General features: G+C 35.1%; 3 protein-coding genes across 4 annotated transcripts; 1 reads left to right on the top strand and 2 right to left on the bottom strand.

Moving 5' to 3' along the window:
* Window positions 1-564: 564 nt before the first annotated feature.
* LOC110425175 (Cwf18 pre-mRNA splicing factor) lies at window positions 565-4,608 on the bottom strand. The gene is made up of 4 exons (XM_021439999.2): window positions 4,394-4,608; window positions 2,238-2,370; window positions 2,040-2,154; window positions 565-820 (listed from the first exon to the last, which is right to left on the bottom strand). The coding sequence occupies exons 1-4, from the start codon at window positions 4,543-4,545 to the stop codon at window positions 765-767; spliced, it is 456 nt and encodes a 151-aa protein (XP_021295674.1). The 5' UTR covers window positions 4,546-4,608; the 3' UTR covers window positions 565-764.
* Window positions 4,609-5,218: 610 nt separating this feature from the next.
* On the bottom strand, window positions 5,219-10,013 carry LOC110425229 (serine/threonine-protein kinase PCRK1-like). Of its 2 annotated transcripts, XM_021440075.2 has the most exons (5): window positions 9,290-10,013; window positions 8,133-8,544; window positions 6,793-7,053; window positions 6,313-6,435; window positions 5,219-5,958 (listed from the first exon to the last, which is right to left on the bottom strand). In XM_021440075.2, exons 2-5 carry the CDS (start codon window positions 8,517-8,519, stop codon window positions 5,440-5,442), a joined length of 1,290 nt encoding a protein of 429 aa, XP_021295750.1. In that variant the 5' UTR covers window positions 8,520-8,544; window positions 9,290-10,013; the 3' UTR covers window positions 5,219-5,439. The 2 variants fall into 2 exon arrangements, with proteins under 2 accessions (XP_021295750.1, XP_089641190.1); XM_089785064.1 differs by lacking the exon at window positions 9,290-10,013 and having other exon boundaries at window positions 8,133-9,271.
* Window positions 10,014-12,957: 2,944 nt separating this feature from the next.
* LOC110424996 (ABC transporter G family member 24-like) lies at window positions 12,958-23,161 on the top strand. Its single transcript, XM_021439745.2, has 14 exons — window positions 12,958-13,622; window positions 14,149-14,225; window positions 14,562-14,831; window positions 15,148-15,211; window positions 15,308-15,454; window positions 15,643-15,677; window positions 15,847-15,920; window positions 16,081-16,991; window positions 18,442-18,738; window positions 18,957-19,451; window positions 19,973-20,121; window positions 20,412-20,701; window positions 20,806-20,939; window positions 22,493-23,161. The coding sequence occupies exons 1-14, from the start codon at window positions 13,378-13,380 to the stop codon at window positions 22,647-22,649; spliced, it is 3,345 nt and encodes a 1,114-aa protein (XP_021295420.1). The 5' UTR covers window positions 12,958-13,377; the 3' UTR covers window positions 22,650-23,161.
* The last annotated feature ends 679 nt before the right edge of the window (window positions 23,162-23,840 follow it).

The following is a 23,840-nucleotide window of genomic DNA, read 5'->3' as shown; positions in this document are numbered from 1 at the left end:
ACTTAGAGTAGGATTTGGGTTTCCTATTTGTATTTTTATTATTTTTTGAATGGTGGATTTCCTATTTGTATTAGTATTTTCTTTTCCTTCTCTACTTCGGAGTTGGGTTTACTGGAGCTTGCAATTTAGCTAAAGTAAATATTTTCCAGGATTACTTTTCAAATATATATATATATAAGAATTAATTACACATTTAGTATCCAAATTATTTCAAAACTGTAGATTTGGTAATTAATATAGGTTTCTACGATGTTGCCAACTGAAGACCCCTCTTCTGTACAACTTCTATAATGTTTCTCTGGATTGGGGTATTTGGGGAGGGCAATTACTTTTGGTAGGCTTTTTTGTTTATTAATAGCAGTCCAAGATCCTCATCCAGGAATCTAATCTTCCACTAGAAAATTATTCTATGACTACAATAGAACAGCAGATAAAACAAAGATGGATTCTGGCAATTGTAGTGTAATTGAAAAGCAACTCAAACACCATTTGGAGTTTGACTTGTGCTAATCAGAATTCTGGTGAACCAAAACACCTGGCACCTTCAGATTATGCAACTAGGTATAGATGAAGCATCTCAGGTATTGACAATAGAATCATATTTCAGTCTCAAAAAGATTCAAGCAGTTTTCTGTTGGCTAATTCACTATTGAATAACATATTGTTTTCCTACAAGTATTTCATTCAGCTGCTCCAACAGATCACCATTTCTAAGCAGTTAATGATAAGAGTAGTTCTACGAATCTTTGGCTTCAGATCTAATTCTAGTCTTCAATGTTATTTCCACCTTCAGCCAACTGTTTTTCCTGTTCTTGTTGCTCTGCGTGGCACAAAAATTGACACCAATCAAACAGATTTCCACATGAAACACAACCACTAGACAGCTTTATTATGATCATAGTCATTCCGCACCAGTAAAGATACAGAAGCATTTATTAGAGCATCCACTGCAGAAAGTGAATGTTACATGTGAAAACTAATAAATTTCTGAAAGAAAGCAGAAACACCAACTCTCCTTTTTCCCTTTTTCCTTTCTTGATGGAAACTCTCTTCTATATGTATATGAACAGTTAGAAACCTAATAACCATGGACAAACGACATTCATGTTCACATCAAGCACAATAAAATGTTTTGACTACAACCTAAAACCATTGAATACTTAAAACAGGATTACGTTACATAGTGAATAATAACTTCAAATGCATAGGAAGGAACTTCCAGCTGAAGCCATACATTTTGATAAATCACCAATCCCAGCAGGAGGAAGGAGACATGCAAACATAGCATTAATTTTTGACCTCATGCTTAAAATTAGTTACAACCTTGTCCAAAGCTTAAAAAACGAGCATAATTCAACATGCAAATGTGACAATCTTCGCGTCATCCTAAGGATCAAGAATTATAACAAAGTGCATACAGAGCCTTTAAAAAAAGTTTAAACAGCAGATTTTGATTCCACAGGTAAGTTTCACAGACTTAACAATTAGCAGCTTCTATTGGGAGCCCTACAAGCTAAAGCATCTTAATTACTGTGTGTATTATATTAAAGCGCAGCAGTTAACTTCTAGATTCTTTTCTTCCCTGCTTTATTTACGTGTTATCTTATTTTTACACGGTTTGCTTGTGACATTCTGATGCACCCTTTCTTTGTCTTTAATTTGTTGTAAGCTGCTCCATCACAATTCAGTGAAAACCTTAACCACCAGATAAGCTAAATTTTTAGTTTTTATAATCCTATCTGAGTAGGACTTTCTATGTATTTTTATTTACAATTCTAGTTCACATTCAAGATTTTTGTTGCTAACCTGAAGTTGCTATATACTTTAAATCTGATCAAACCTGATAACCAATCTGACTTTTCCAGTTCTATAGTTAATAAAAAGCATATGGCAAATGTGCATTGAGGTTACCTCTTTAAAGCTGATTGGGAACCTGATACTAGTTATTATGGCTTACATCTAAAATTCCTATAAAAATTTGACAGCCAATCTTACTCATCAGCATATTAACAGAAGTTGGTTGACACAATATTACTTACCCATAAGTATGTATATTGCCTTCTGTGTGCGCCTTTCAAGCTTATCAAGCTTCTTCTGCACATCCCTTCGTAGATCCCAGTTTGGTTTCTTGGGAGCAATGTTGACAAAGGGATCCTATACCATTTGACCCACAATTAGAATAAACTTAAAGAAAAACTCTTGCTCAGTTATACAAGATATTGAGGATAAACAAGCACCTCTTTGTCTTCTGATGGTGAAGGTGCTACTTCAACAGGATCTTCAAACTTTGGCAGCACCGGGGGAGCAACTTTACCCTCCTGAAGCTGTTTATCATGAGGTACATAATTTCGAAACTTCATGCTGCAATTACTGTCGAACAAAAAAGACCAGCAAGGAAGGTATACATGAAAGAGCTGCTAGAAGACATTTATCCAAACATACATGGTGTATTTGCAACTCATTTTCAAACCAGTAAACTACAAAAAGTTCCCCACTTTCTTTGGATCCAACGGACTAGATGCAAAAGGAAGAAAACCAAGGAGGAATGGTGCTTTACCTTGTTTGGAGAATTTCTAAGGGAGGAGAATGGATAACAAGGGTTACATTTATTCCATCAAAACTGTCCAAACCCCAATTTGTTCAATTTCCCTAATTGAGATGATCGGAGAGAGAGAATATGGAAAGGTGAAAGAAAGGAAGATTTTTCAATCCAAAGGTTGTTATACAAAATTCTACCTCATAGGCCTAATACTTTTTGTATCCTTCAACCTTTCCATCCTTCCTACCATACAAGCCCTACAAAAAGATATAGCTGTAAAAAGACCTGACAAGTTATAGTTCCCCCATTCCTTTCCACTCCTTAACAGATTAAGGGCTACATAGCACATCCTTTCTTTTCTTCCCTTAATCTTTTCAAATAATCCAAATAAGGCCTTGGCCTCTCTTTTCCCCTCTTCCCCACTCTTCCTCCTTTACCTCTCATTCCATTTTCCCATGCAATTCCTCAATTTAGTGCTAGTGATTTATTTTGCCCAAAAGGCCAAAAGAAGAAAGCAAAAACTTCCAATGGCAATTATTTTCTATCTATATGCCCGGTAGGTTTGTATTGAATTTAAGAGAGTAATATTCAATTAATTTTTACTGTACTTTCATACCGGCCCCTTCCAATAATCTAAAACATCCATATTTTTAAGAGAAAAAGAAGCCCATAATAAACCGTATTGTTATTCTATAGCACATATTATATTTGCACTAAAAAAACAAAATCTTTGGATGGAAATTTACATGGAAAGTTCATGCTGAAAATTCTATGGAATAAAAAAAAGCAAGGATATTATAAGTGTTAATGATTGAAATGTCAATGCGCAGGTAGTAAGCAGCATCCAATTAATATACATTATGTTTTCATAATTCATTTTGGAATAAGAAAACTATGAAAACCTGTGATTTGTTTGGATCTAGGGGAAGGTTGGAAAGGGAAGAGAAGCAAGGAAGAAAAGTGCTTTCCTTGTTTCAAGAATATTTAGTGGAGGAGAAGGGTAACCCGTCCCTACAATCCCCCATTTTTTCAATTTTCACAAATTGAGATGATTCAGAGGGAGAGGATCATTACTCTCATCTTTCATTTTCCTTTCAGCCTCTAAGACTGTGCTTGGTTAAGAATGATGGGAAAGCGGAAGGATAGAAAACTTTTCAGTCCAAACATTGAGTTACACAACCTTGTTCCTATTACATTGCATAGTCATTGGATAACAAAATATTCCATCCTTCCTAACAAGCAAAGCCTCTTAGAAATGAACACTATCTCCTTGCCCTTCTAGTTCTCAAAAGGACACTAAAACCAGAAAGCAGCTATTTCCTATGGAAATTATTTTCAAACTAAATCGTAGTCGATGGTGTAAGCAAGTCAAGCTGACTCGCAAGCTATTAGGGCTCAACTTAGAGAATACTTGACATCAACTTGTATTTTCTTGAGTTGAGCTCAAGCTCAAGCAGCAATTGGACCAAATTCAATATCTTAATACTTGAATCAAAGTCATTATTCGTTAAAATTATAATTATATTTTATTTAATACTCCATTATGTACAACTAAAATAACAATCCCACATAATCAAGCCTAATGAAGTCAAACTCGATCCTCCTTCTGAGGCTCAAGTTCTAGCATATTGTTTCTACTCAGCTCGATTCGTGTAAACTCCAGGTACATCAGCCAATTTTAACTAGGATTTATGCTATTCCTGTACCCATAGTCTTAAACATCCATATCTTCACAAGATAAAGAAAACCCATTATGAACCCAATTACTAAAGAGTAATTCATATTACCTTTATGCTAAAAAATAAATAAATCCTGGCATGGAAATTAAACAAAATAGGAAGCTTTTTAACTTACTTTTCTTCGTCAGTTTCATTTGTTTTGTCTTCAGCAGCTTGAGCAGAATCTTCATCTGGGGTACTTAACAGTTCCTGAGCTGCTTTAAGAGCTCTAAGCCTCTCTCGACGTGACGCAGCTGCTTGTTCTATTGATTCCTCTTCGGTAGCCATGAAAGAGAGCTCGCCGCGTTCACTGTTTAGTAAGAATAAGAAGAAGAAGGGCTTTGGAATGAGTTGGGTTTAAGTTTTTGAATATAATTTAAGTGAGTTAGTTCTTATAGGCCTCTTAAACAAGCCCAAGCACAACACTGACTCGGTGCCTATTTGACCCAATTTCCTGGAGTTTCTTTTTGTGTAAATTACCCAAAGTCAATGTTTAACACATTTATTTTGTGAACACTAATAATCCAAATTCAAGTCTGGATTGGCTTTTGATTCAACCTGTTTTTCGGTTAAAGCCAATTGGAGCTTCATTTGATGAAAAGGGTCTTATAAATCATGTCAGCTACTTCAAACTTAATTCCTCTGCCCCATGAAGTTTTAGTCATGGCATCCAAATTCTTAGAGAACAAACACAAACTAGGCTTGTCACTTCCTTTTCCACCATGGTTACCTTCTTAACAACTTTAAGGACTCATCACTAATATCTTTTAATTATCAATGTAGCTTGTAAATCAAGGCAGAGAGAATCCAGTCAATGCTTTTGATTACAAGCAATTAAGCTTTGATCAAAACATACATCAAGCAAAGCATCTTTGCATTAGCTGCTTCATTTTAACAAATTATTGATGAAAGTTACGAAAGCTGAGGATAAACCAAATACCTTGGAGACTTATGTATAAGATGAAATTAAACAGCTATTGACTAGATATTACTCTTTCAAGCTATTAAACTTTGAGCACAAAGTATCAGCTCAAATACGGTAGTTCGAAAACTTCCTACAGCCAAAGCAAAGCCTTTACAATGGTTTTGATGCGATACGTAGGGAAGACTTTACAATTGTTTTTATGCGATACATAGGGAAGACTAACTTACAGAATTCAACCAAATTCATCAACTAGTTTCTTAACAAGTTCTCACAATCTTTGGTCTCCATGCTCGCCAAATCAAACATCCTTTGTCCCCGGTTATCAGATCAACAAACCTTCGTTTTAGACGCTCCCTTCTTGATACTTCAGAGACATTTTTCGGAGTTGAACTCTTCATAGGGAGTTGGGGGCTTACCATATCTGTTGCTTCCACGATTTGGTTCACCATTTCTAGAACTTCACTCATTTTGGGACGTTGTTTGGCCTGCCGCGCCAAGCATTTGTTTGCTACTGCTGCAAGTTTATGTGCAGACTTGAGAGAATACTTCCCTTCGAGCTTAGGGTCCAAAATCAACTTGAACTTCTTTATATCAGAGATGTGTGGCCTGACCCATTCTAAAAGCTTTTGCTCACGCTTGGGGCGACTCCGATCCAAAGGGCGCCTACCTGTTATGAGTTCATAAAGGAAAACTCCATAGCTCCACACATCACTTTTAGCTGTCAGGCGCCCGGTTTGAATGTATTCAGGAGCTGCATATCCAATAGTTCCTACAACCTGCACGGAAAGTGGACAAATTGGCACCTCTATTCCTGTAAAAAGAGCATGATATGAAACATTTGCACAAGGAATATGGAAGAAATGGGGCCAGAGAAAGGGGGAGGAGGGATAATAAGCAAAGGGTTTGGAGATGTTGAAAGGAAGCAAAAGTCCATTCATTTTAAGGTGAGTAGTGCAGATGAGTATCAGAAAAGCAATTTTTAGCAGTCAACAAAGACAACGTAGCATTTCAAGAAATGGTCTAGCATCTTCAAGTAAATATGACATATGGCATAAGCTTTTATGACCTAAATTGCAGTGTAAAGAAAACAAATGCAATTTAAGATCATCTGCAGCAACTTCAAAACCTACCGCAGTTGAGACATGACTTAATCCATCTGAAGGCCCCAGTCTGGCCAACCCAAAGTCTGACAGCTTTGCATTCCAATGCTCATCCAAAAGTATATTTGAGGACTTGAAATCTCTGAAAATAATCTGAGCCAATCATAAAAAAAAAGTTCATGATAAATAATATATATATGTATAGTTCAAGAAAAGGATTTAAACTTCTAAAGGGGCTAAAAGATGCAATGAGGTAAAATGCGGGTTTCATTTGCAATAAGAAGCTTCATTGTTATCAATTCATCATGTTTTTGAGTGTTTCTTTTTTTGATATGCCTAGTTCCTTTAAGTCCTACCACAACTCTTTGCATGAAATCTTTATACTAATTTTGCACCTTTTTTTCCCTATTCTTTTTTTGCATTTTGTTTCCCACCTCATCTACATATATACCAAAAGAAGAAAATTTCTCTATCAGATTGCAATCATAGCTAGCAAGAAGTAAAAGGTACCTGAAAGTCCATTCCTTCATGAAGGTATGCTAAGCCTCGGGCAGCGTCCTGGGCAATTTTAATTCTGGTGGTCCAAGGAAGTGTTGTTTGAAAGTGACTTGACAAGTGATCCTGCACACTCCTGTTGGGCATGTACTCGTATATCAGCAGCCTCTGTATCCCTCTTTCATCATCCTCAGCACAATAACCCACCAATTTCACAAGATTTTGGTGTTCAACTACCCCTAAAACATTTACTTCTGTCACCCATTCTTTGTGCCCCTGTCAACAAAATGTAGAAACAAATATTACATATTTCAAAAGGATTGTAACATCTACGTGTTACAGAAAAGAACATATAACAGGAATAAGGGAATCAATTTAATCGCCAGAGATTTCCCCTTTTCTAAAATAAGTACTCATTAAAAGTAAAAAGTAGGTTAATGCAATCTTAAGCCATAGAAATCAAGATGCATTGCAGTCTATGCTAAAACAGTTTGAGAAAGGCTAGGAAGAAAGGCATGAGCAGGGCACCAGTAGATGGGGGCCTCTAAACTGGGAAAAATGATTTAAACTATCCCAAAATATGTGGATATTTTCATAAAAGATCATGCAGTAGGCTGTGTATCCCCTAAAGATTTATTTGTTCTTAGTAAAGCGCTCCATCTGAAAATGTTTAGCAGTTCCATACTCACTTCAGCCTGATAACTATGACATTTAATTCCTCTCGCATTGATTTTCACCAAAATCAGGTTCAATAATTAATATAAGTTAGTTAGAAGTCATAATTTATACTCCTTATCTAACTTGGTTATCCAAAACTCTTCTTTGACTTCCTACCACAATTTAATGTTCCCATGGCTAAGTGGAAAACTGTGCGAGGAAACAAAAAACAAGAAGCAGCCAGCATCTTCTGCTAGCATAAGAGTGTCAACCATGGAAGGTCTAGAAGTGCTGAGAAGATGACTGTTAAAGTAGCCAACCACACATTCCTGGAATATTTTGTACACATGCTTTTTTAGATTAAAAGACATTAATTAATTCATAGGGATAAAAGGATTATATGTATTCAAGTAAACTATGTATTTAATAAACATATAAAGTGTCTAAATTCAGCATGTAGAACAAACTACAATATTCCCTTTATGTAAGTTATATCTGCAACTTTACAAGGAAAGAACTCCCTGGAATTGTTGGTTTCTCAGTACAGATAAGACAGATATGAAAGATTAATAATGCACAGAAATAAAGGTAAATTTGCTGGCATGTTACCCAAAAGACTTCACACCCAAACTCGGGAAAATTTTAAAATTTTGAAATGCCTTTTTTTGTACCAAATTTTACAAAAGCAGAAAGCTCACCTGCAACCCTCTTCTGCTGAGCTGTTTAACAGCAATATCAATTTTCTTATGAGGATCTTCTGTGCGTCGGATTACACCCCTATATACACCACCAAACCCACCTTCTCCGATCATCAGGGAGCGGCTGAAATTCTTTGTTGCTGTCTTCAACTCTGAGAATGTGAACTCTCTGAGATTACTTTGTCTTTGAGATAAAGCAGCAAATGAATTCTTCGTGGAGGATTCTGTGCTAAAATCTGAGACATTCTGAGAATTGAACTCAGACCCAGATTTCCTCATATCATGATCTGCTGACATGGAAATGGAAGTGGAAGACCGGACCGAAATAGACTTTGTAGTTTTTGGTTCAGCATTCTTCTCTTTACCAGAGAAATAAAAACACTTCATAGCCCTAAAGAAACAGACAACCTCACTGCACATTAAGAATTGCATCAGTATAGATTAACTCATATAGATTGTGAGATTAACATCCTGATGAACCTAATCGTAACCTAAAGCTTAATCCTAACAAGGATTGCTGATAACAAAATGAAAGTATAGAGACGAAGGATGTAGATAAAGTATAAACACAGCTATTCTCCAATTTCACATGTTCAAGCAGCATAAAACCAATCAAACTACAACTTCCAGCAAAATTCGAGATATGAGACAAAATACCATTAGCAACTCCAAAAAAGTAGGCTTTTAAACGTCAAACATGACATCAAGATGCCGATGTTCTTTGTCTGCATTTTTAGTCACCAGCTAAATTCCATGACCAGGGCTTAAAACAAAACAATTCATCTTATTAGAGAAAACAGTCAGATACCATTTTTCTTGAGCATTACAAATTCAAAATTAATTATGTACCATAGACTAAAATGTCATCAGATACATCTTTGACAATGGTATACTATTCCTCAAAGGAACCAACTTCCAGTGCAACAAGTTACTCAACAAATATATCAAACATGAGAGAGAGAGAGAGAGAGAGAGAGAGAGAGAGAAACTGTAATATAAGTCAAAGAAGTTCTGCATTGAACCACCAAGAAATCTTGAAAAAGATATAAACTGACATATGCTACAAAGAAAATTCAACAACATTTTGAATTGTGAAAGACCAAAAAAATTCAAAACACTTTTTGACAGAAAGGAAATAATTTCAAGAAAGCACTGACCTTTGCTAATGCTCTCTGAGAATATAACCCCAGAAAAACAACAACAACAAAATAGATAGAATTCACAGGTTTTCCATATTAAAGAGATACCCAGAAAGCCAAAAGGAATACTGAGAGGATCCAAGGACACAGCAACGAGCTCTCCATGATCTAAAGCAACGAGTCAATACAAGGCAGCTGTATTTTAGCTCACCAACCAAGAACCTCATTAGGAAAAAAAAATAAAAAAGAAAAAAAAAAGCTTTTAGTGAGTAAACAAGAGCCCCCCAAAAAAAATAATGATAAAAACCAAATGAGATTATAGTATTATGTCTAGGACTTGAAGAACAAAAAAGTGAAAAGGTGTGAAAAGGGAAAAGATTTGGCTGTCACTTTCTTCAAAAGAAAGGATTTGAAGGTGAAACAATCACGGAGAATGAGTCATTTGTATAGCATATCTATGAATACAAAAAAAGGAGGAATTGTATTTGCAGTGTTTCTTTTTTAAAGGTGTCGTTGGAAGTTGGAAACCATTAACATAGCTTGCAACCATGGGCTTCAAATTGTATTATAATAGAAATTCAAAGTGAAGACAAAAACAATTCACAAGTCAAAACTCATGAAATTGCTGGGAAAAAAAAAGGGTAGTTCTAACTTCTTGTTGTGTGTCAGCAATAGAGTTGCACCATCATTTTAGGATGAGGAAAGTCAACAGATCATTCATTACAAACTCTTGAATTCTCCATAACATTAATACTTCGAATCCACGTTCTACCGACTTGTTCACGGCCTTTAATATGATTTTGACAACGCGTCAATGGAAGTAGAGACGAGCAATGACGTAGTTTGGTCAGTTTAGACAATCAATCCTGAAGATTAAATGGGGGAAACATTTTTAAAAAATTAATTCGAATTGATTAAATATAAAGAGGATGAAACCAATCAAATATTGAATTGATTTGGCCAATTTGATTAAATATAAAATCATTTCAAAAACTAACATTGCATGATGTGTCCAAAATTGTTATTTTTTTAGATAATATCAAGAAATGTTATAAATAATTAAATAATGTAATATGGGGAATAATTTAATCCATGATTGTAATCCTTTTATCTTTGTCATGAACCTGGTTACATAAATGAACAAGACAATTTGCCAAAAAGCTTTGCACTTAATGCATCTGTACCCCTTGCTTCTGTTGAAACTGACAATGGGGAGATCAGATTATTAATGAAACAGTATTGATATGACATTTGCTTCTTTCTTCATGATCATGAACCTGTCCTTTTAGGTTCCTTTGTGGAGTTTGCCTCTCCAACAATATGCAAACCCTTCATTGGTGTAGTGTAAAGTTTGGTGGTACAAGCTAAGGTGAAGTTTGGATCATTAGCTGTGGCGCATAAAGGCAATGCCTATAGTCTAGAATGTGCAGTCAATTTCACCTTTTTTTTTATTTTATTTTTGATTAAAGAAAAGAAATTCAAATTTTATTTTTTAAATAAAAAATTATATATTAATTAATAAATTAAATACTCAAATACTCATCATTTTTCACTTTATTATTATATTTCACATTTTATTGTTATATTTCCTCCCCTTGATTACTGTTGTAACATGTTGTTAATTCTTTTGATTATGAATTAAAATTCATAGATTAATAAATTGTTCTGATCTCTCAAGTCTTGTATTTATTCAAGCCTGTTTATGAGGAATTAGGAATGTGGCAACTAATTACTTTAATAGCGTAAGCAGGTGCAAAAACGAAACAAGGGGATGCTTAACTTTTACTAAATGCAATAAGTCAAACAGTTTAATTAACAATGTTTATGAATAGTTAATGGTGGCCTTTTAATTAAGTTCTACCAATGATTGTAGGAGGTAATCACGGCTAAGATTTATATTAACTCCCATAATTATCTTATTAACAAAAAAAAATTGAGAAAAAAATGAGTTGAATAGAATAGGTGGATTATAGCTTTGTACATTAATAGGTTAATCAGATTATAGATTATTTAAGACAAGATCTTTGGTTTTATAAATCATATACTTATTTGGATTTCCAACTTTTTTTTTTGAAAAGGTTTTTTTTTTTCAATTACGAGTGAGCAATTAGACAATTTAGTTTTTCATACCTAAAAATTAAATAGACTAAATATTTTTAAAAAATTAATTAAAATTGATTAAATATTAAATTGGTTTGGTCAATTCGGTTTTGAATTAATGGATCAAAATTTTATCACTTTTTTTTACAAATTACAATATTAAAACTTCTAAACTTTATTCATAATTATAAAATATACAAATAATCTAAGTATAAAAAAAATAACATTTATTTATTCACTCATATAATTATGTCTTTTTACATAAACCGTCAAATTAATATTCAAGAGTCAACATAACAAAAAGTCAAAAACAATAAAATTAACATCCACAAAATAAAATTATCTAACATAAGACTACTAACTATCATAAATTATCAACTTGCATCTCTTTCATGACTTGGGTCTTCACATTCACTCACATAAACTATCTAACAATTGAAAGAATATTAAAAATATAATTAGTGTAATTTTTTTAATAACAAAGTAAAAGTAGATTAAAAATGAAAAACTGTGTAAAAAATCATAAAATTTAACATTTATTTTAATTAAAGTGTGAAGAATTTATTTCTAAACTCTTCACTTATCAATCCTCAATAACAAAAATAGAATTTATAATCTCAATCTTTGATATCTTAAAATGTATAAATAAAAAATAATTAAAAAAATAAAAAAAGAGTAAAATGTAAAGGTCACTAGGTGAGAAAAAAAATGTACAAGAGGAGTGGTTAAAGACAAAAATGAAGAAGTCAAAGGTGGAAATGTAACATAATAAGTAGTAATTAAAAATTAAAAATATATATATTATATTTTATATAAATTTAAAAATAATACTTAATGTTATATATATTAATATGTATAAATTTAATTTGATTTTTGGATAATTTGATTTAAAAAATTTTAAACATAAATCGATTAGAATCAATTGAATTTAACCGTTTTATGTGAATTATATTTAATTCATATGAATAATTAATTTGATTTAATTTTACTCATCCTTTAATGCCCAAATCTCTTATTAAGTCTGACAAAAGACTTTCATTGATATAAAAATTCTGACTTTGATAAAATTCTTGTAGCCTTACATAAGCTCAGTACTGCATAATACCATGTAGGCAGCATAATAGATTTCTTAAAGCCTATACATGCCGTTAACTGATACACTTAATCTACCAACACCAACGGGTTACCCAAATTTACTTTGTCATAGATTTATACCTTAACAGTTCCTGACAACTTTGAAAAGTAAAGTTCTCTGCTTTCCATTAGTTTGAGACGAAATTATGGTACTAATGCTAGGACCTTACAGCCTCATGATTCCCAGGGTAAAAGAAAAAAATGGAAAATGATTTGAAATATGTCAACCAGACCTACCATGGACCTGGCCATGGTAGGCTTGGCTCATTCAAGGGTCACCATAGTATCCAGCTTTCAGGTTTGGGTGGCCTGGCTTGGTCTTGACTTTCACACGTCTTCACCAAACACTCAAGATATAGAATAATTTACTACTAGGGATACTTACTAGTTCACATGCTGATATTATTCATATAGGAATAGGAATCTTATGTAAAACAGATTTACACACGGTATTCTTCTCAAACCAGACAGCACAACCAAACATGTCCGGTCAGCGAAAGCCGGCAAACAAGCAAATGGTCCTTAAGACAAGGTCTCCTCTTATAAGGGTCCCACTTTCACCATTTCTTCCCAACTCATTCCTTCTATCTTTTTCACCCCGCCTTGGGCATGAACCAGGAAGGAAGGGAGGATAAAAATGAAAGATATTTCCTTTTACTACAAAGGGTGGCTAAGCAGCCTTTCTAAAATATAAAAGTTTGACCTTTAGAACGCACCACATGGCTGCTTAAGCCAATCCCAGATCTCTTTATGATCCTCATTCAGATTTTTCTTTAGCTCCACACACTCATTTTTATCCTAAGTGAAAAGCAGAGTTCCATTTTTTTCCGGTCGAAAGAACAAAGTTGTCTCTTTGTTGGGTTTCTTTGCAAATGCTCAAAATGGGCTTAAAGAAGTTAAAAGTTTGTACTTTTTGGTCGGTTTCTTTCTGGGTTTTTGTAGTTTTGAGTTTCTTGGTGAATATGGTACAATGTCAAGATTTGAATGATTATGATCAAGTGGACGATCCTGCTGTTCTTCGCTTTACTACAGCCCTTGTTAATAGCAGGCTTTCTAATCTTACTGCAGTTCTTAGCAAGGGTATTCGTGACCAGGCCAGTTTCTGCATAAAAGACCAGTAAGTTTTTCCTTTTCTCTTTTTTCTCTCTGTCATACTTGTTCATTATCTATGTCTAAAATAGAATTGATGAGGAAAAGAAAGGGAATAATTGAGAATTGAGTCTGTTTTATGTTTAATGTTGCTTTGGGTTTTTGGTTAATGAAGGTTAGCTTGTATTTCGTTCTATTAAGGTCATTTCTTTTGTGCTTTGCATGCCATTTCCTTTTGGTCTTTTACTCTGTTTAGTTGCTGAACAAATTGTAGAACAGTAAACTGCATTGAACTGTTCTATTCTGTATTCTTTTGGTTTCTTTGATAATGAACGAAAATGAAGCTTGGCTGCGACATGTCGAATGAAGTTTGTACTAATTGGCGCTATATGTTCTTTTCTGGTTACAAAGTGATTTTTTTTTTTAAAAAAATGTTAATTTCTTTAATTTTTTTCAAAAAATTTTCTGAGGTGATACTTTTTTGTTAGTTTTATATATTTGTTCATAGAATGGAATTGGATTGTTTTGATTTTGAAGCTGCCTCTATGTTTCAGGGAAGCTGATTGGAATAAAGCATTTAATTTTTCATCAAATTTGGACTTCTTGGCTTCCTGTATTCAGAAAACTAAAGGTACAATATCTGTGATAAGCAACAATGAAACTACTTGCTTTCTTTAGTAGCTAAGGAAATGCAGAAAGAGATGAGAAGAAAATTTTGAGGCTTTGACAGTGTTCTTCTAGTAGTATTTTTGTAAACATTGTAGTTAGTGTTGCTGTTACTTCTAAAATTTGTTGCCTTAACATAAGTTATAACTCTAAGTAGAGATTCTTGCACAAAACCAACTGTGTACTAGGAAGAAGGAAATGAGACTAGTTGAATTGACTTAGAATTAGTTATGTTAAAAATTTCTTTTATTCTACTGTCTCATGTGTTAGTATAATACTGTGGTGTCCATTGGTTCAACAGGAGATATTATGCGGCGCTTGTGCACAGCAGCTGAGGCAAAATTCTACTTTGATACATTTTTTAAAAGTTCAAGTGCAACTAATTTGAGGCCTAACGAAAACTGTAATGTAACCTCATGGGTTTCTGGTTGTGAGCCGGGATGGGCTTGTAGTATTGGTCCAAACCAGCAGGTTGACCTTGAAAATTCTCGAGTCATTCCTCCTAGGACTCATGATTGTCAGGCTTGTTGTGAGGGCTTTTTCTGCCCTCGTGGTCTTACATGCATGATTCGTAAGTATCTGAAGATCTTTTCAAGGCTTTTTTCCTAGATAGCTAATTTCCATTTATTATTGAGCATCCTGCAAAACAAGGGATACTTTTCTGCTATCTAATCCTTATGCTTCTAGATTGTTAATTTGCTATCTTGCCTCGTAATGAAGTATGCAACATTAATAACCAAAAATTCTCAAGTATCTTTTGTTAGTTCATGGTCTTGTAACTTTTCTTCTAAGTATCATTCCATGCTTAGTCATTGTTTTCTTAGAATGGTTAAAAATATCTCTATTTTTTTCCTGCACATGCTTTATCTGATGCTATCTTTCTACAGCTTGCCCATTGGGTTCCCATTGTCCAGTTGCAACACTCAATAACGCTACTGGCATATGTGAGCCGTAAGTTAATGCTACTTATAAACATTGCTTTACAAATTGAATGGCCTATGGCTATAAGAAGGTTCATATGAAAAAACTATTAATATGGTTTTTCAGATATCTTTACCAGCTGCCTCCAGGAAAGCCAAACCATACTTGTGGAGGAGCCAATATATGGGCTGATGTCCGTAGCAGTAGTGAGGTATTCTGTTCAGCAGGGTCATATTGTCCAACAACAACCCAGGAAAAGCCGTGCAGTAGTGGGTATTAGTTTTCTTCCTTACGCTTAGTCACTTCTCCTGGAGCTCTGACATTTGGCCAGTTTCATTCTTTCTATATCTATCATATCAACATATTTAATAATCCTGTCTGCATTATTTATATGTATACCTTAATCTTCTGGTTTATTTTCACTTTTCTTGATGCTATCAAATTTTTGTTTGCTTTTTCAGACATTACTGCAGGATGGGTTCAACATCTGAGAAAGGTAAGCCTTTTGCTTAGATTGTTTGTTTTGCATATTACATCTGACTCCACTGGGAGTATATATAGGCATTTGTCACTTTGTGAAATTAATATTTAGGATCCTATGGTTTATATCCTGGTTGAGGCTTCATGATGCCTGGACTGCTTTTTTACCCTCACTGATCTGGCAGGCTGCTTCAAGTTGACTTCTTGCAAGTCAAACACATCAAATCAAGATTTGCATGCCTATGGAATTATGCTTATAGTAAGTTGTTTGCTTTACTCCAGCGCCCTAAGTATAATCACCAAATTTTTTTTCTTGGATTCTTATCGTTTATTGTTTGTCTGACATGCTTGCAGAAGTATGCTTATAGCCCTTTGACGACCATCCAAAAAAATAATAAAATATCTCCTTGCTTATGCAGGCTGCTACTACTACTCTGCTCCTCATTATCTACAACTGTTCTGACCAAGTTCTCAACACAAGGGAAAGACGACTGGCGAAAACCAGGGAAGCAGCAGCAAGAAGTGCAAGAGACACAGCAAAAGCACGTCAAAGGTGGAAAACTGCTAAGGATGCTGCTAAGAAACATGCAAGTGGACTGCAAACTCATTTTTCACAGAGATTTTCTTTTAAAAAATCTGCCAAGCATCCTGAGGAACTTAAAATATTGGATCAAACAAGATTTGAAGCAGATGAAGACTTGTATGCTCCTACACATGTAAGTGCATCATCTGCACCATCCAACGGAAAGCCAATGGAACCTGGCAATTTGATGCGGATGATGCATGAAATTCAAGATGACCCTGAAAATTATGAAGGATTTGATGTTAGTGCCCATGATAGAAAATCTAAAGGCCATAAGCCAAAGGGAAAACAACCTAATACTCATAGCCAGATTTTTAAGTATGCATATGCTCAAATTGAAAAAGAGAAAGCACTGCAACAAGAAAATAAAAATCTTACATTCTCAGGAGTAATTTCTATGGCTACCAATTCTGAAATTAGGAAGAGGCCCCTGATTGAGGTCTCTTTCAAAGACCTTACACTCACTTTGAAGGGGAAAGGCAAGCATCTTTTGAGGTGTGTTACTGGAAAAATTAAGCCTGGTCGCATCACTGCTGTCATGGGCCCTTCAGGTGCTGGAAAAACAACATTTATTTCTGCTCTGGCTGGAAAGGCAATAGGTTGCAAGATGACTGGTTTGATTCTTATAAATGGAAAGAATGAATCAATCCGCTCATATAGGAAAATAATTGGTTATGTGCCACAAGATGATATTGTGCATGGGAACTTGACTGTGGAAGAGAATCTATGGTTTAATGCTAAGTGCAGGTATGCCAGATTTAAACCCCTTTTACATTAGCAACATACATATTGACTCGTGTGCATAACACAAATTATCATCTTGTTTTCTTTCTGGTCCGTGTTACATTTAGTGTGGTGGATTGCCAAAAGCGGGTTGATATTGTCAAGGGGCTGTAATCACTTCACCCTTTGAACTAATGGAAAATACTTGTCAAAGACTGAATATTACCTAGCATGTGATGTCGTATGCTACCATATTTCAGTAACTCCTCCAATTCCTTGCTTTGGCAAGAGCAGACAGGAGCTACGTAATCATGCCTTTTTTTTTTTTTTAATAACTATTGTAGGATGTAAAAATGGCACCTTGTAATAGGTAGCTAGAGCAGTTAAATGAATTAGGGTCTGGCCTATTGCCTTTCTAAGATCTACATGTGCTGTTGTTAATATAATGACAACAACTTATAGGCTCCATTTACAGGTCCCAAATATTCTTTAGTGCTGATATGCGATGGATGCATGGTTAACATTCTCTAATGATATGCAAAATTTTTAGGAATATTATTTTGTTCTTATTTCACTTTCCAGGAACCTTTAGCTATAGAAACATGCTTTTTGATTAATTATAGCTCATGAATGATTGTTCCCTACACTTGTTTCCTCCTGGCAGAATGAAATCCATATCTATCAATCAAACCCATCAATTTATTGTGCCTGGTGAATAATAGAGATGAAACTTTCATCACTAAATTTCTTGCTGTTTTTGCATCATGTTTACTAAGTTGGTAAGCTCAGATGTTGAACTAAAATCCGGTTGCTCAGTTGCTCTATTAACACACCACCCACTTTACCTTTTAACCAAGGACTAAGAAGGTGGTGGTGGCAGGGCAATTCCCCCTCTCCCTACCATAGTCTGCTAAAACCACACTATTGCCTTCTTTCTGTATGTCACATATAAATACTATAACTTGGACATTCCTTTCACAGAAGACATCTAGAATGCTAGATCACTTAAGAGTGGGTTCCCTAAGCTATTCTATTTCTGTGCTTGTTCTTCTCACAAATAATAAAAAAAACCTTTAGTTATTATTTCTATTTGAATCAATTCGTCATGGATGTATATAATATCAAGGAATCAATTAGCGCTCTATTTCACTTGCATTTGAATTGGTTGGGTCCTCCTCCTCCCCCTCTGCCAGCCCCCATCACCTGTGTCCCCCAAAAATAGAGCCCTAGTTTTTGACCTGTGTCTTTCCCTGTCATGTTATGGCTGAAGGTGTTTCTTATATATGGCAACATCAAAGTTCACTTAAGAGTAATGGATGATTATTCTGAAGTCATTTGTTTGGAAAATACTCTCTCTCAATGTTCTTCTGTGCATACTTAAATTATATGTCTTGATCTTCTGGGTTCTTTTCCTGTCAGTTCTTTTGTATTGACTACTCGTATTCGCTGTGTCATAAACTCCTGCATGTGAAAGGCTTCCTTCTCATTTATCAAAACCGGATAAAGTTCTTGTTGTTGAAAGAGTTATTGAGTCTTTGGGGCTTCAGATGGTGCGTGATTCCTTGGTGGGAACTGTAGAGAAGCGAGGTATCTCAGGAGGCCAGAGGAAGCGTGTAAATGTTGGATTGGAAATGGTCATGGAACCTTCACTTTTGATCTTGGATGAACCCACATCTGGTTTGGACAGTGCATCCTCTCAGCTGCTTCTTAGAGCACTTCGACATGAAGCTCTTGAAGGAGTAAACATCTGCATGGTGCTTCATCAACCTAGGTAACAATTTTTTATCAGAAATTTACATTTTTCAATCTGGTCATTATGAATTTGCTTCAGTTGTATACTGCTGTATCCTTGCATATAATAAACATTTTAACTAATTCTGTGGAGTTATAAACTTGGCTAGAAAAGTAGTTTCTAAAATTCATTTAGATTCTAAGGCATGTAAATTTACTGTCTTTTTGGTCTAATAATTGCTGAAATTTCTGGTTCAGCTATGCTTTATTCCAAATGTTTGATGATCTAGTACTTTTGGCAAAAGGCGGCCTTACTGTCTACCATGGTTCTGCAAAGAAAGCAGAAGAATACTTTGCGGGCCTCGGGATCCATGTCCCAGAACGTGTTAACCCTCCAGACCACTTTATTGACATTTTAGAGGGTATAGTAACACCAAGTGCAAGCTCAGGTGTCAACTACAAAGAGCTTCCTGTCAGGTGGATGCTTCACAACGGGTACCCAGTACCCCCTGATCTGCAGCAAAGTTTTGCTCAGCTTGCTATGCCCTCAGCAGGTGTAGGCCCAGCAAATGGGACAAATCCTGTTCATGCTGGAATGGAGGAAAAATCTTTTGCTGGAGAGTTATGGCAAGATGTGAGGAGTAATGTGGAGTTGCAGCGGGATAGCATACTTCACAATTTCTTAAAGTTTAAGGACTTATCATGCCGGAGAACTCCAGGTGTACTCTGGCAATACAGATACTTTCTTGGGAGGTAAGGACTATCTAACTTTTGCCAAGATTGCGTGTAGCTTCAAACTTTATATAATGATTAATTCGGTAAAATATTCAATGATGAAAACCTCATTTATACAACACATATTCCATAGCTTTTGTCTGATTCATTGATTATAAGCTTTTTCAGGGCCAAAACAGATATGAAAAGCACAACAATAAAGTTTTAGGCATGCTTGACTCAAAAGCTTTGCTTTTGTCTGTTTGAGTTTGTTGAGATCCCAATGATTCTGCGTATAATTGCTCTGAATAGGTGATGGCCTTTGGGTTTTAAAATTTTAAAGACAATTTATGTCAAATTGTGAACTAAAAATTCATAACCTTCCTTCCTATAACTATTAATCTGAGTCTTTAGTGGCTTTTACTTGATAAATTTGCCCCAGGGGGTAAATGTTGTATGATCTTTTGAGTTAACTATCCAGTGGTGAATACAGTTCAATTTCTTCATGTTATTTTTTTTAATTTGAGAAATCTTCAGCTTAATTCCCATAAATATTTCAGGGTTGGGAAGCAGCGTATGAGGGAAGCTAAGATACAAGCGACAGATTATCTGATCTTACTGCTTGCTGGAGCCTGCTTAGGAACATTAGCTAAAACAAGCGACGAAGACTTTGGGGCAGTTGGTTATACTTATACCATAATTGCAGTCTGTAAGTTGGACAACTGTTACTTATGCTAGAAGGATTTCTTCAAATTTGCTCTTTTGATTTGTTCCATGAAAATTGCAGAAGTACTGGAGGAACTTCATTTTACTATTGCCTCCAGCAAAGTCTTTTTCTTTTTTAGAAAACATATATTCATTTGAAAATGAAGCATAAATTGCATACACAAGGCTAAAATACATTTGCAACAATTAATAATAATGTTAAGATGTGGAATCCATATGGTAAACTAATTGCCACATCAATAACTTTCTCACCATGGTTCTTGATGTTTTCAGCTCTTCTATGCAAAATAGCAGCTTTGAGATCATTTTCCCTGGATAAATTACAATATTGGAGAGAGAGTGCATCTGGCATGAGCAGCTTGGCTTACTTTTTGGCCAAAGACACAATTGACCACTTTAATACTGTGATCAAGCCTGTGGTTTATCTCTCTATGTTCTTTTTCTTCACAAATCCAAGATCTTCATTCGCTGAAAATTATATTGTCTTGCTGTGCCTGGTGTACTGTGTGACTGGTATAGCCTATGCATTGGCCATCTTCTTTCAACCTGGTCCAGCCCAGCTGGTGAGTAAGATTAGCACGTACTGAGAGTGGAAACGACATGTCATTTAACCAATTTCTTATTTTATATATCTTTTCCCTTTCGTTGACGTTACTGTTTCTTGTAGTGGTCGGTTCTTCTTCCAGTTGTTTTGACACTTGTCGCCACTCAGAAACAAGATGGTGAAGTTTTGAAAAAGATATCTAATTTGTGCTACCCAAAGTGGGCTTTGGAAGCTTTTGTGATAGCAAATGCTGAAAGGTATGGCAAATCACTCCTTTATCTATTCAAGACATCAAAGATAAATATGTAAATGTTGCTCCTTAGATTCACCATCTTGTTGTCATGATAATCTAAAAATATCTAATCGGATTAATATAGGCAAAGAGAAGCTTCCAGATCAAGAAACTTTAGGAACCTTTCATAGCTACTTAACCGAATCTAAACATAATGTATTCTCAATGCCCTAGTCATAGTAAATTACAGCAGAATTAGCCAAGTCAACCTGAACTGCAACTTGGACTGGTTATCGTAAGTATGGCAATGGATTAAGCGACAGTGCAAAACAGAAAATCTATTGCTCCTTCTATTAGGTTTGTTCCTTTAGGTCTTATAAATTGTCTATGCCAGAGGCTGACTGAAAGGTTTTGCCAACTCACTCTAGAACAAGGAAGGTTTCACTTCATTGAGAAGGTTCTCTGCAGAAATGATTTTGGGATATCTATGGGTCAGATCTTTCAGACTGAATTGAACAGAGTATATTATTTGATCAAATCTATGAAACTCTTAGATAAATTTATCTCAAACATTTGTAGGCAGGAAGGGCAATGAAATCTGAATCCTAATAATTAAGACCACTGGTGTGGGCTTTGCAGTGTTTATATATCTAAGAACCACAATGCCTGCGAAGATGCTGAAAGAAAGGCTTTTCTTTAATCTGTAAAAATATTTGAAACTGTTTGTGGTTATTCTTCTATTACTAGTCTGGGCCATAGAAATATTTAACAATTAGTGTGATACTCTTTAAAATTATGTCATTGGTGGCTCCAGACTTCAAGAAGTCAAATATGAGACCCAGAATTTTTGTGATGGCTTAGCTTTAGTAAGCTGTTTTTGGGCCAAAATGCTGAAGCTGGAAGAGTTTTATACGGCAAAATGCTCAAGCTGGAATGTTTTTGTGGGGCAAAACTTTGGCAGTTTTCAGGAGGAGAAAATAATAGTTGCATAGGTTGTGGACAAAGCTGCGAAGCCTTGATTCACTGTTGTCTCCCAAGTTTCTGAGAGAGGTTCTTTTGAATAGAGCACCACTGTAGTACTTTTGGGAGATGCAATTAACTAGATTTCTGACCACAGAAACCTAATGTGCAGTATCCTCCCATCAAATCATTTAGTATCCTTTGATCCCTTTGCAGCCACCAAATTCTGGTTAGAAAGAGCCTTTTAGTATGTATTAGTGTACATGTGAAATAGTTTGTCATTTCCCAGATCAGGCAGAGGCTCATTCAGAATCCGTGGTTGGGATGTAACAAAGAAACCTCTGAGCATGGCTTTTTTATTTATTTTTTATTTTTTACCGATTTTTCCTTTGAGCATAGGGTTGGCATCCACAATTTTTGGAAGTAATCATGGAAGCTTAGAAAACTATGGTTTTTCTGATGCACATTGTTAATCATCTTTTGAATAGAGCACCATCATAGTACTTTTCCCCCTCCTGCTAGTTTCCCTTTTTTTTTTCCTTAATGTTTCCTTGTGATTTGTTGGTTTTCTTTTGAATGAAAATCTCATTTACCAAACGAGTCATGTTTACATTTCAGGTACTATGGAGTGTGGTTAATTACTCGTTGCGGTGCTCTTTTGAAAAGTGGTTATAGTCTACATGAATGGACTCTTTGTATAGTCATCCTCATTCTTTCCGGTGTAGTCAGCCGTTTAATTGCATTTGTTGGTATGATTACTTTTCAGAAGAAGTGAACATCAGTTTCCAACCTGGCATTTGTTTGGCATTCTAATTCCATCTGGAGAAGTGGAATGCTTCAGCTCTGAAGGCTCATAACACCATCAAACCTCAGCAACAGGAAAATCATGAGAGTGATGATCTCAATCTGTCCGTAAATAGTGCTATGGCTTATGTTGTATATCTAGGAATTGATCAGTGTAACTTTATTACTTAGGTTATACTACCTATCTCTGATATTCATTTGTACATGAGGGAGTGGGTTTCCTTAGGCTTATTTGATAATTCATTTGCAGTCCTATTGCCATGTTTAGGAAAGAGTTCATATTCAGAATGTAGTGGTTGGGGAATCGTATTGATTGCATGTTAATAAAACATCAAACATTTTTGTATAGAATTGAGATGGGATTTCCAACATGGCGCAGTGTCAAGAGTTTGTGTATTCTTTACTATTTGAACTTGTCCTTCCTAGTGGTAAGCAATTTAGCATTTAGTTGAAAGCTGAAACTATACATTTTGCAGGTAACAATGTTCCTTGTCATGGTATATTTATTCTCTTCAGCAACTTGGTTTTCATGCTGTTTACGTCTTTCATGAGCCTAGTGATACTTGTAAACAGTATTCTGGTTTACCGGTGCTAGGCAAAGATTGCCAGAGAAAAAATAGTAGATTGGCTCTTGAAAGCCCCGCAAGCATGACTCTAGAACTGAGAATGGACACAATTTCTATGACTATAGAAGCAAGTAGCTGTAATGAGGAAATTCACAACAATAGCAGCAGCCATTGGATCATGCCTGGTTGGAAGTAGCCAACTTATTAGCAAGTTTTTTCCTAGTTAAGTCTGGTTTTTAATTGTGTAGAACCAGGTATACAGTTTTGTAGGCAGGCTAACTAAGCTACCAAGGATGGTATCCATATGCAACTATGAATAGAGGGTACAAAAAGTCTCAAACAGCCAGATAAATGGCCCATCATTCAAATTCAGACATCTTTTATCATCTAGAGTTTGTAAAAAAACTACTTTGCTACTTCTTTTTCTTAACTTTTGTATTCTATTATGAATTTTAATACACGTTAATATTAATATAATCAAAATTTTTATAATATTACATTTTGGGAAATAAAATATATAATGTCGAAAGTAGATTTTATATAATTTAACAAAAATCAAATTAATGTCAATATTTTTAACCCCTGAAATTAATATA

The sequence above is a fragment of the Theobroma umbraticum genome, unplaced genomic scaffold (assembly GCF_002168275.2).
Source record: "Theobroma umbraticum cultivar Fairchild unplaced genomic scaffold, ASM216827v3 scaffold_81.0, whole genome shotgun sequence".
Classification (NCBI taxonomy): domain Eukaryota; kingdom Viridiplantae; phylum Streptophyta; class Magnoliopsida; order Malvales; family Malvaceae; genus Theobroma; species Theobroma umbraticum.
Note: the sequence above shows the minus strand (reverse complement) of the source record. Positions and strands in the feature narration are given on the sequence as shown.

What these genes read in the sequence shown, in the direction of transcription:
- LOC110425175 (XM_021439999.2), bottom strand. Translation starts at nt 4,545, where the DNA reads ATGGCTACCGAAGAGGAATCAATAGAACAAGCAGCTGCGTCACGTCGA. An exon ending in CACCATCAGAAGACAAAGAG is followed by an intron (nt 2,155 to 2,237) that starts GTGCTTGTTTAT and finishes CAAATGGTATAG; the next exon opens with GATCCCTTTGTCAACATTGC. An exon ending in GGCAATATACATACTTATGG is followed by an intron (nt 821 to 2,039) that starts GTAAGTAATATT and finishes TGTGCCACGCAG; the next exon opens with AGCAACAAGAACAGGAAAAA.
- LOC110425229 (XM_089785064.1), bottom strand. Translation starts at nt 8,564, where the DNA reads ATGCAATTCTTAATGTGCAGTGAGGTTGTCTGTTTCTTTAGGGCTATG. An exon ending in ATGAAGGAATGGACTTTCAG is followed by an intron (nt 6,436 to 6,792) that starts GTACCTTTTACT and finishes TGATTGGCTCAG; the next exon opens with ATTATTTTCAGAGATTTCAA. An exon ending in TAAGTCATGTCTCAACTGCG is followed by an intron (nt 5,959 to 6,312) that starts GTAGGTTTTGAA and finishes CTTTCCGTGCAG; the next exon opens with GTTGTAGGAACTATTGGATA.
- LOC110424996 (XM_021439745.2), top strand. Translation starts at nt 13,378, where the DNA reads ATGCTCAAAATGGGCTTAAAGAAGTTAAAAGTTTGTACTTTTTGGTCG. An exon ending in TGGTTTAATGCTAAGTGCAG is followed by an intron (nt 16,992 to 18,441) that starts GTATGCCAGATT and finishes TGCATGTGAAAG; the next exon opens with GCTTCCTTCTCATTTATCAA. An exon ending in TACAGATACTTTCTTGGGAG is followed by an intron (nt 19,452 to 19,972) that starts GTAAGGACTATC and finishes TAAATATTTCAG; the next exon opens with GGTTGGGAAGCAGCGTATGA.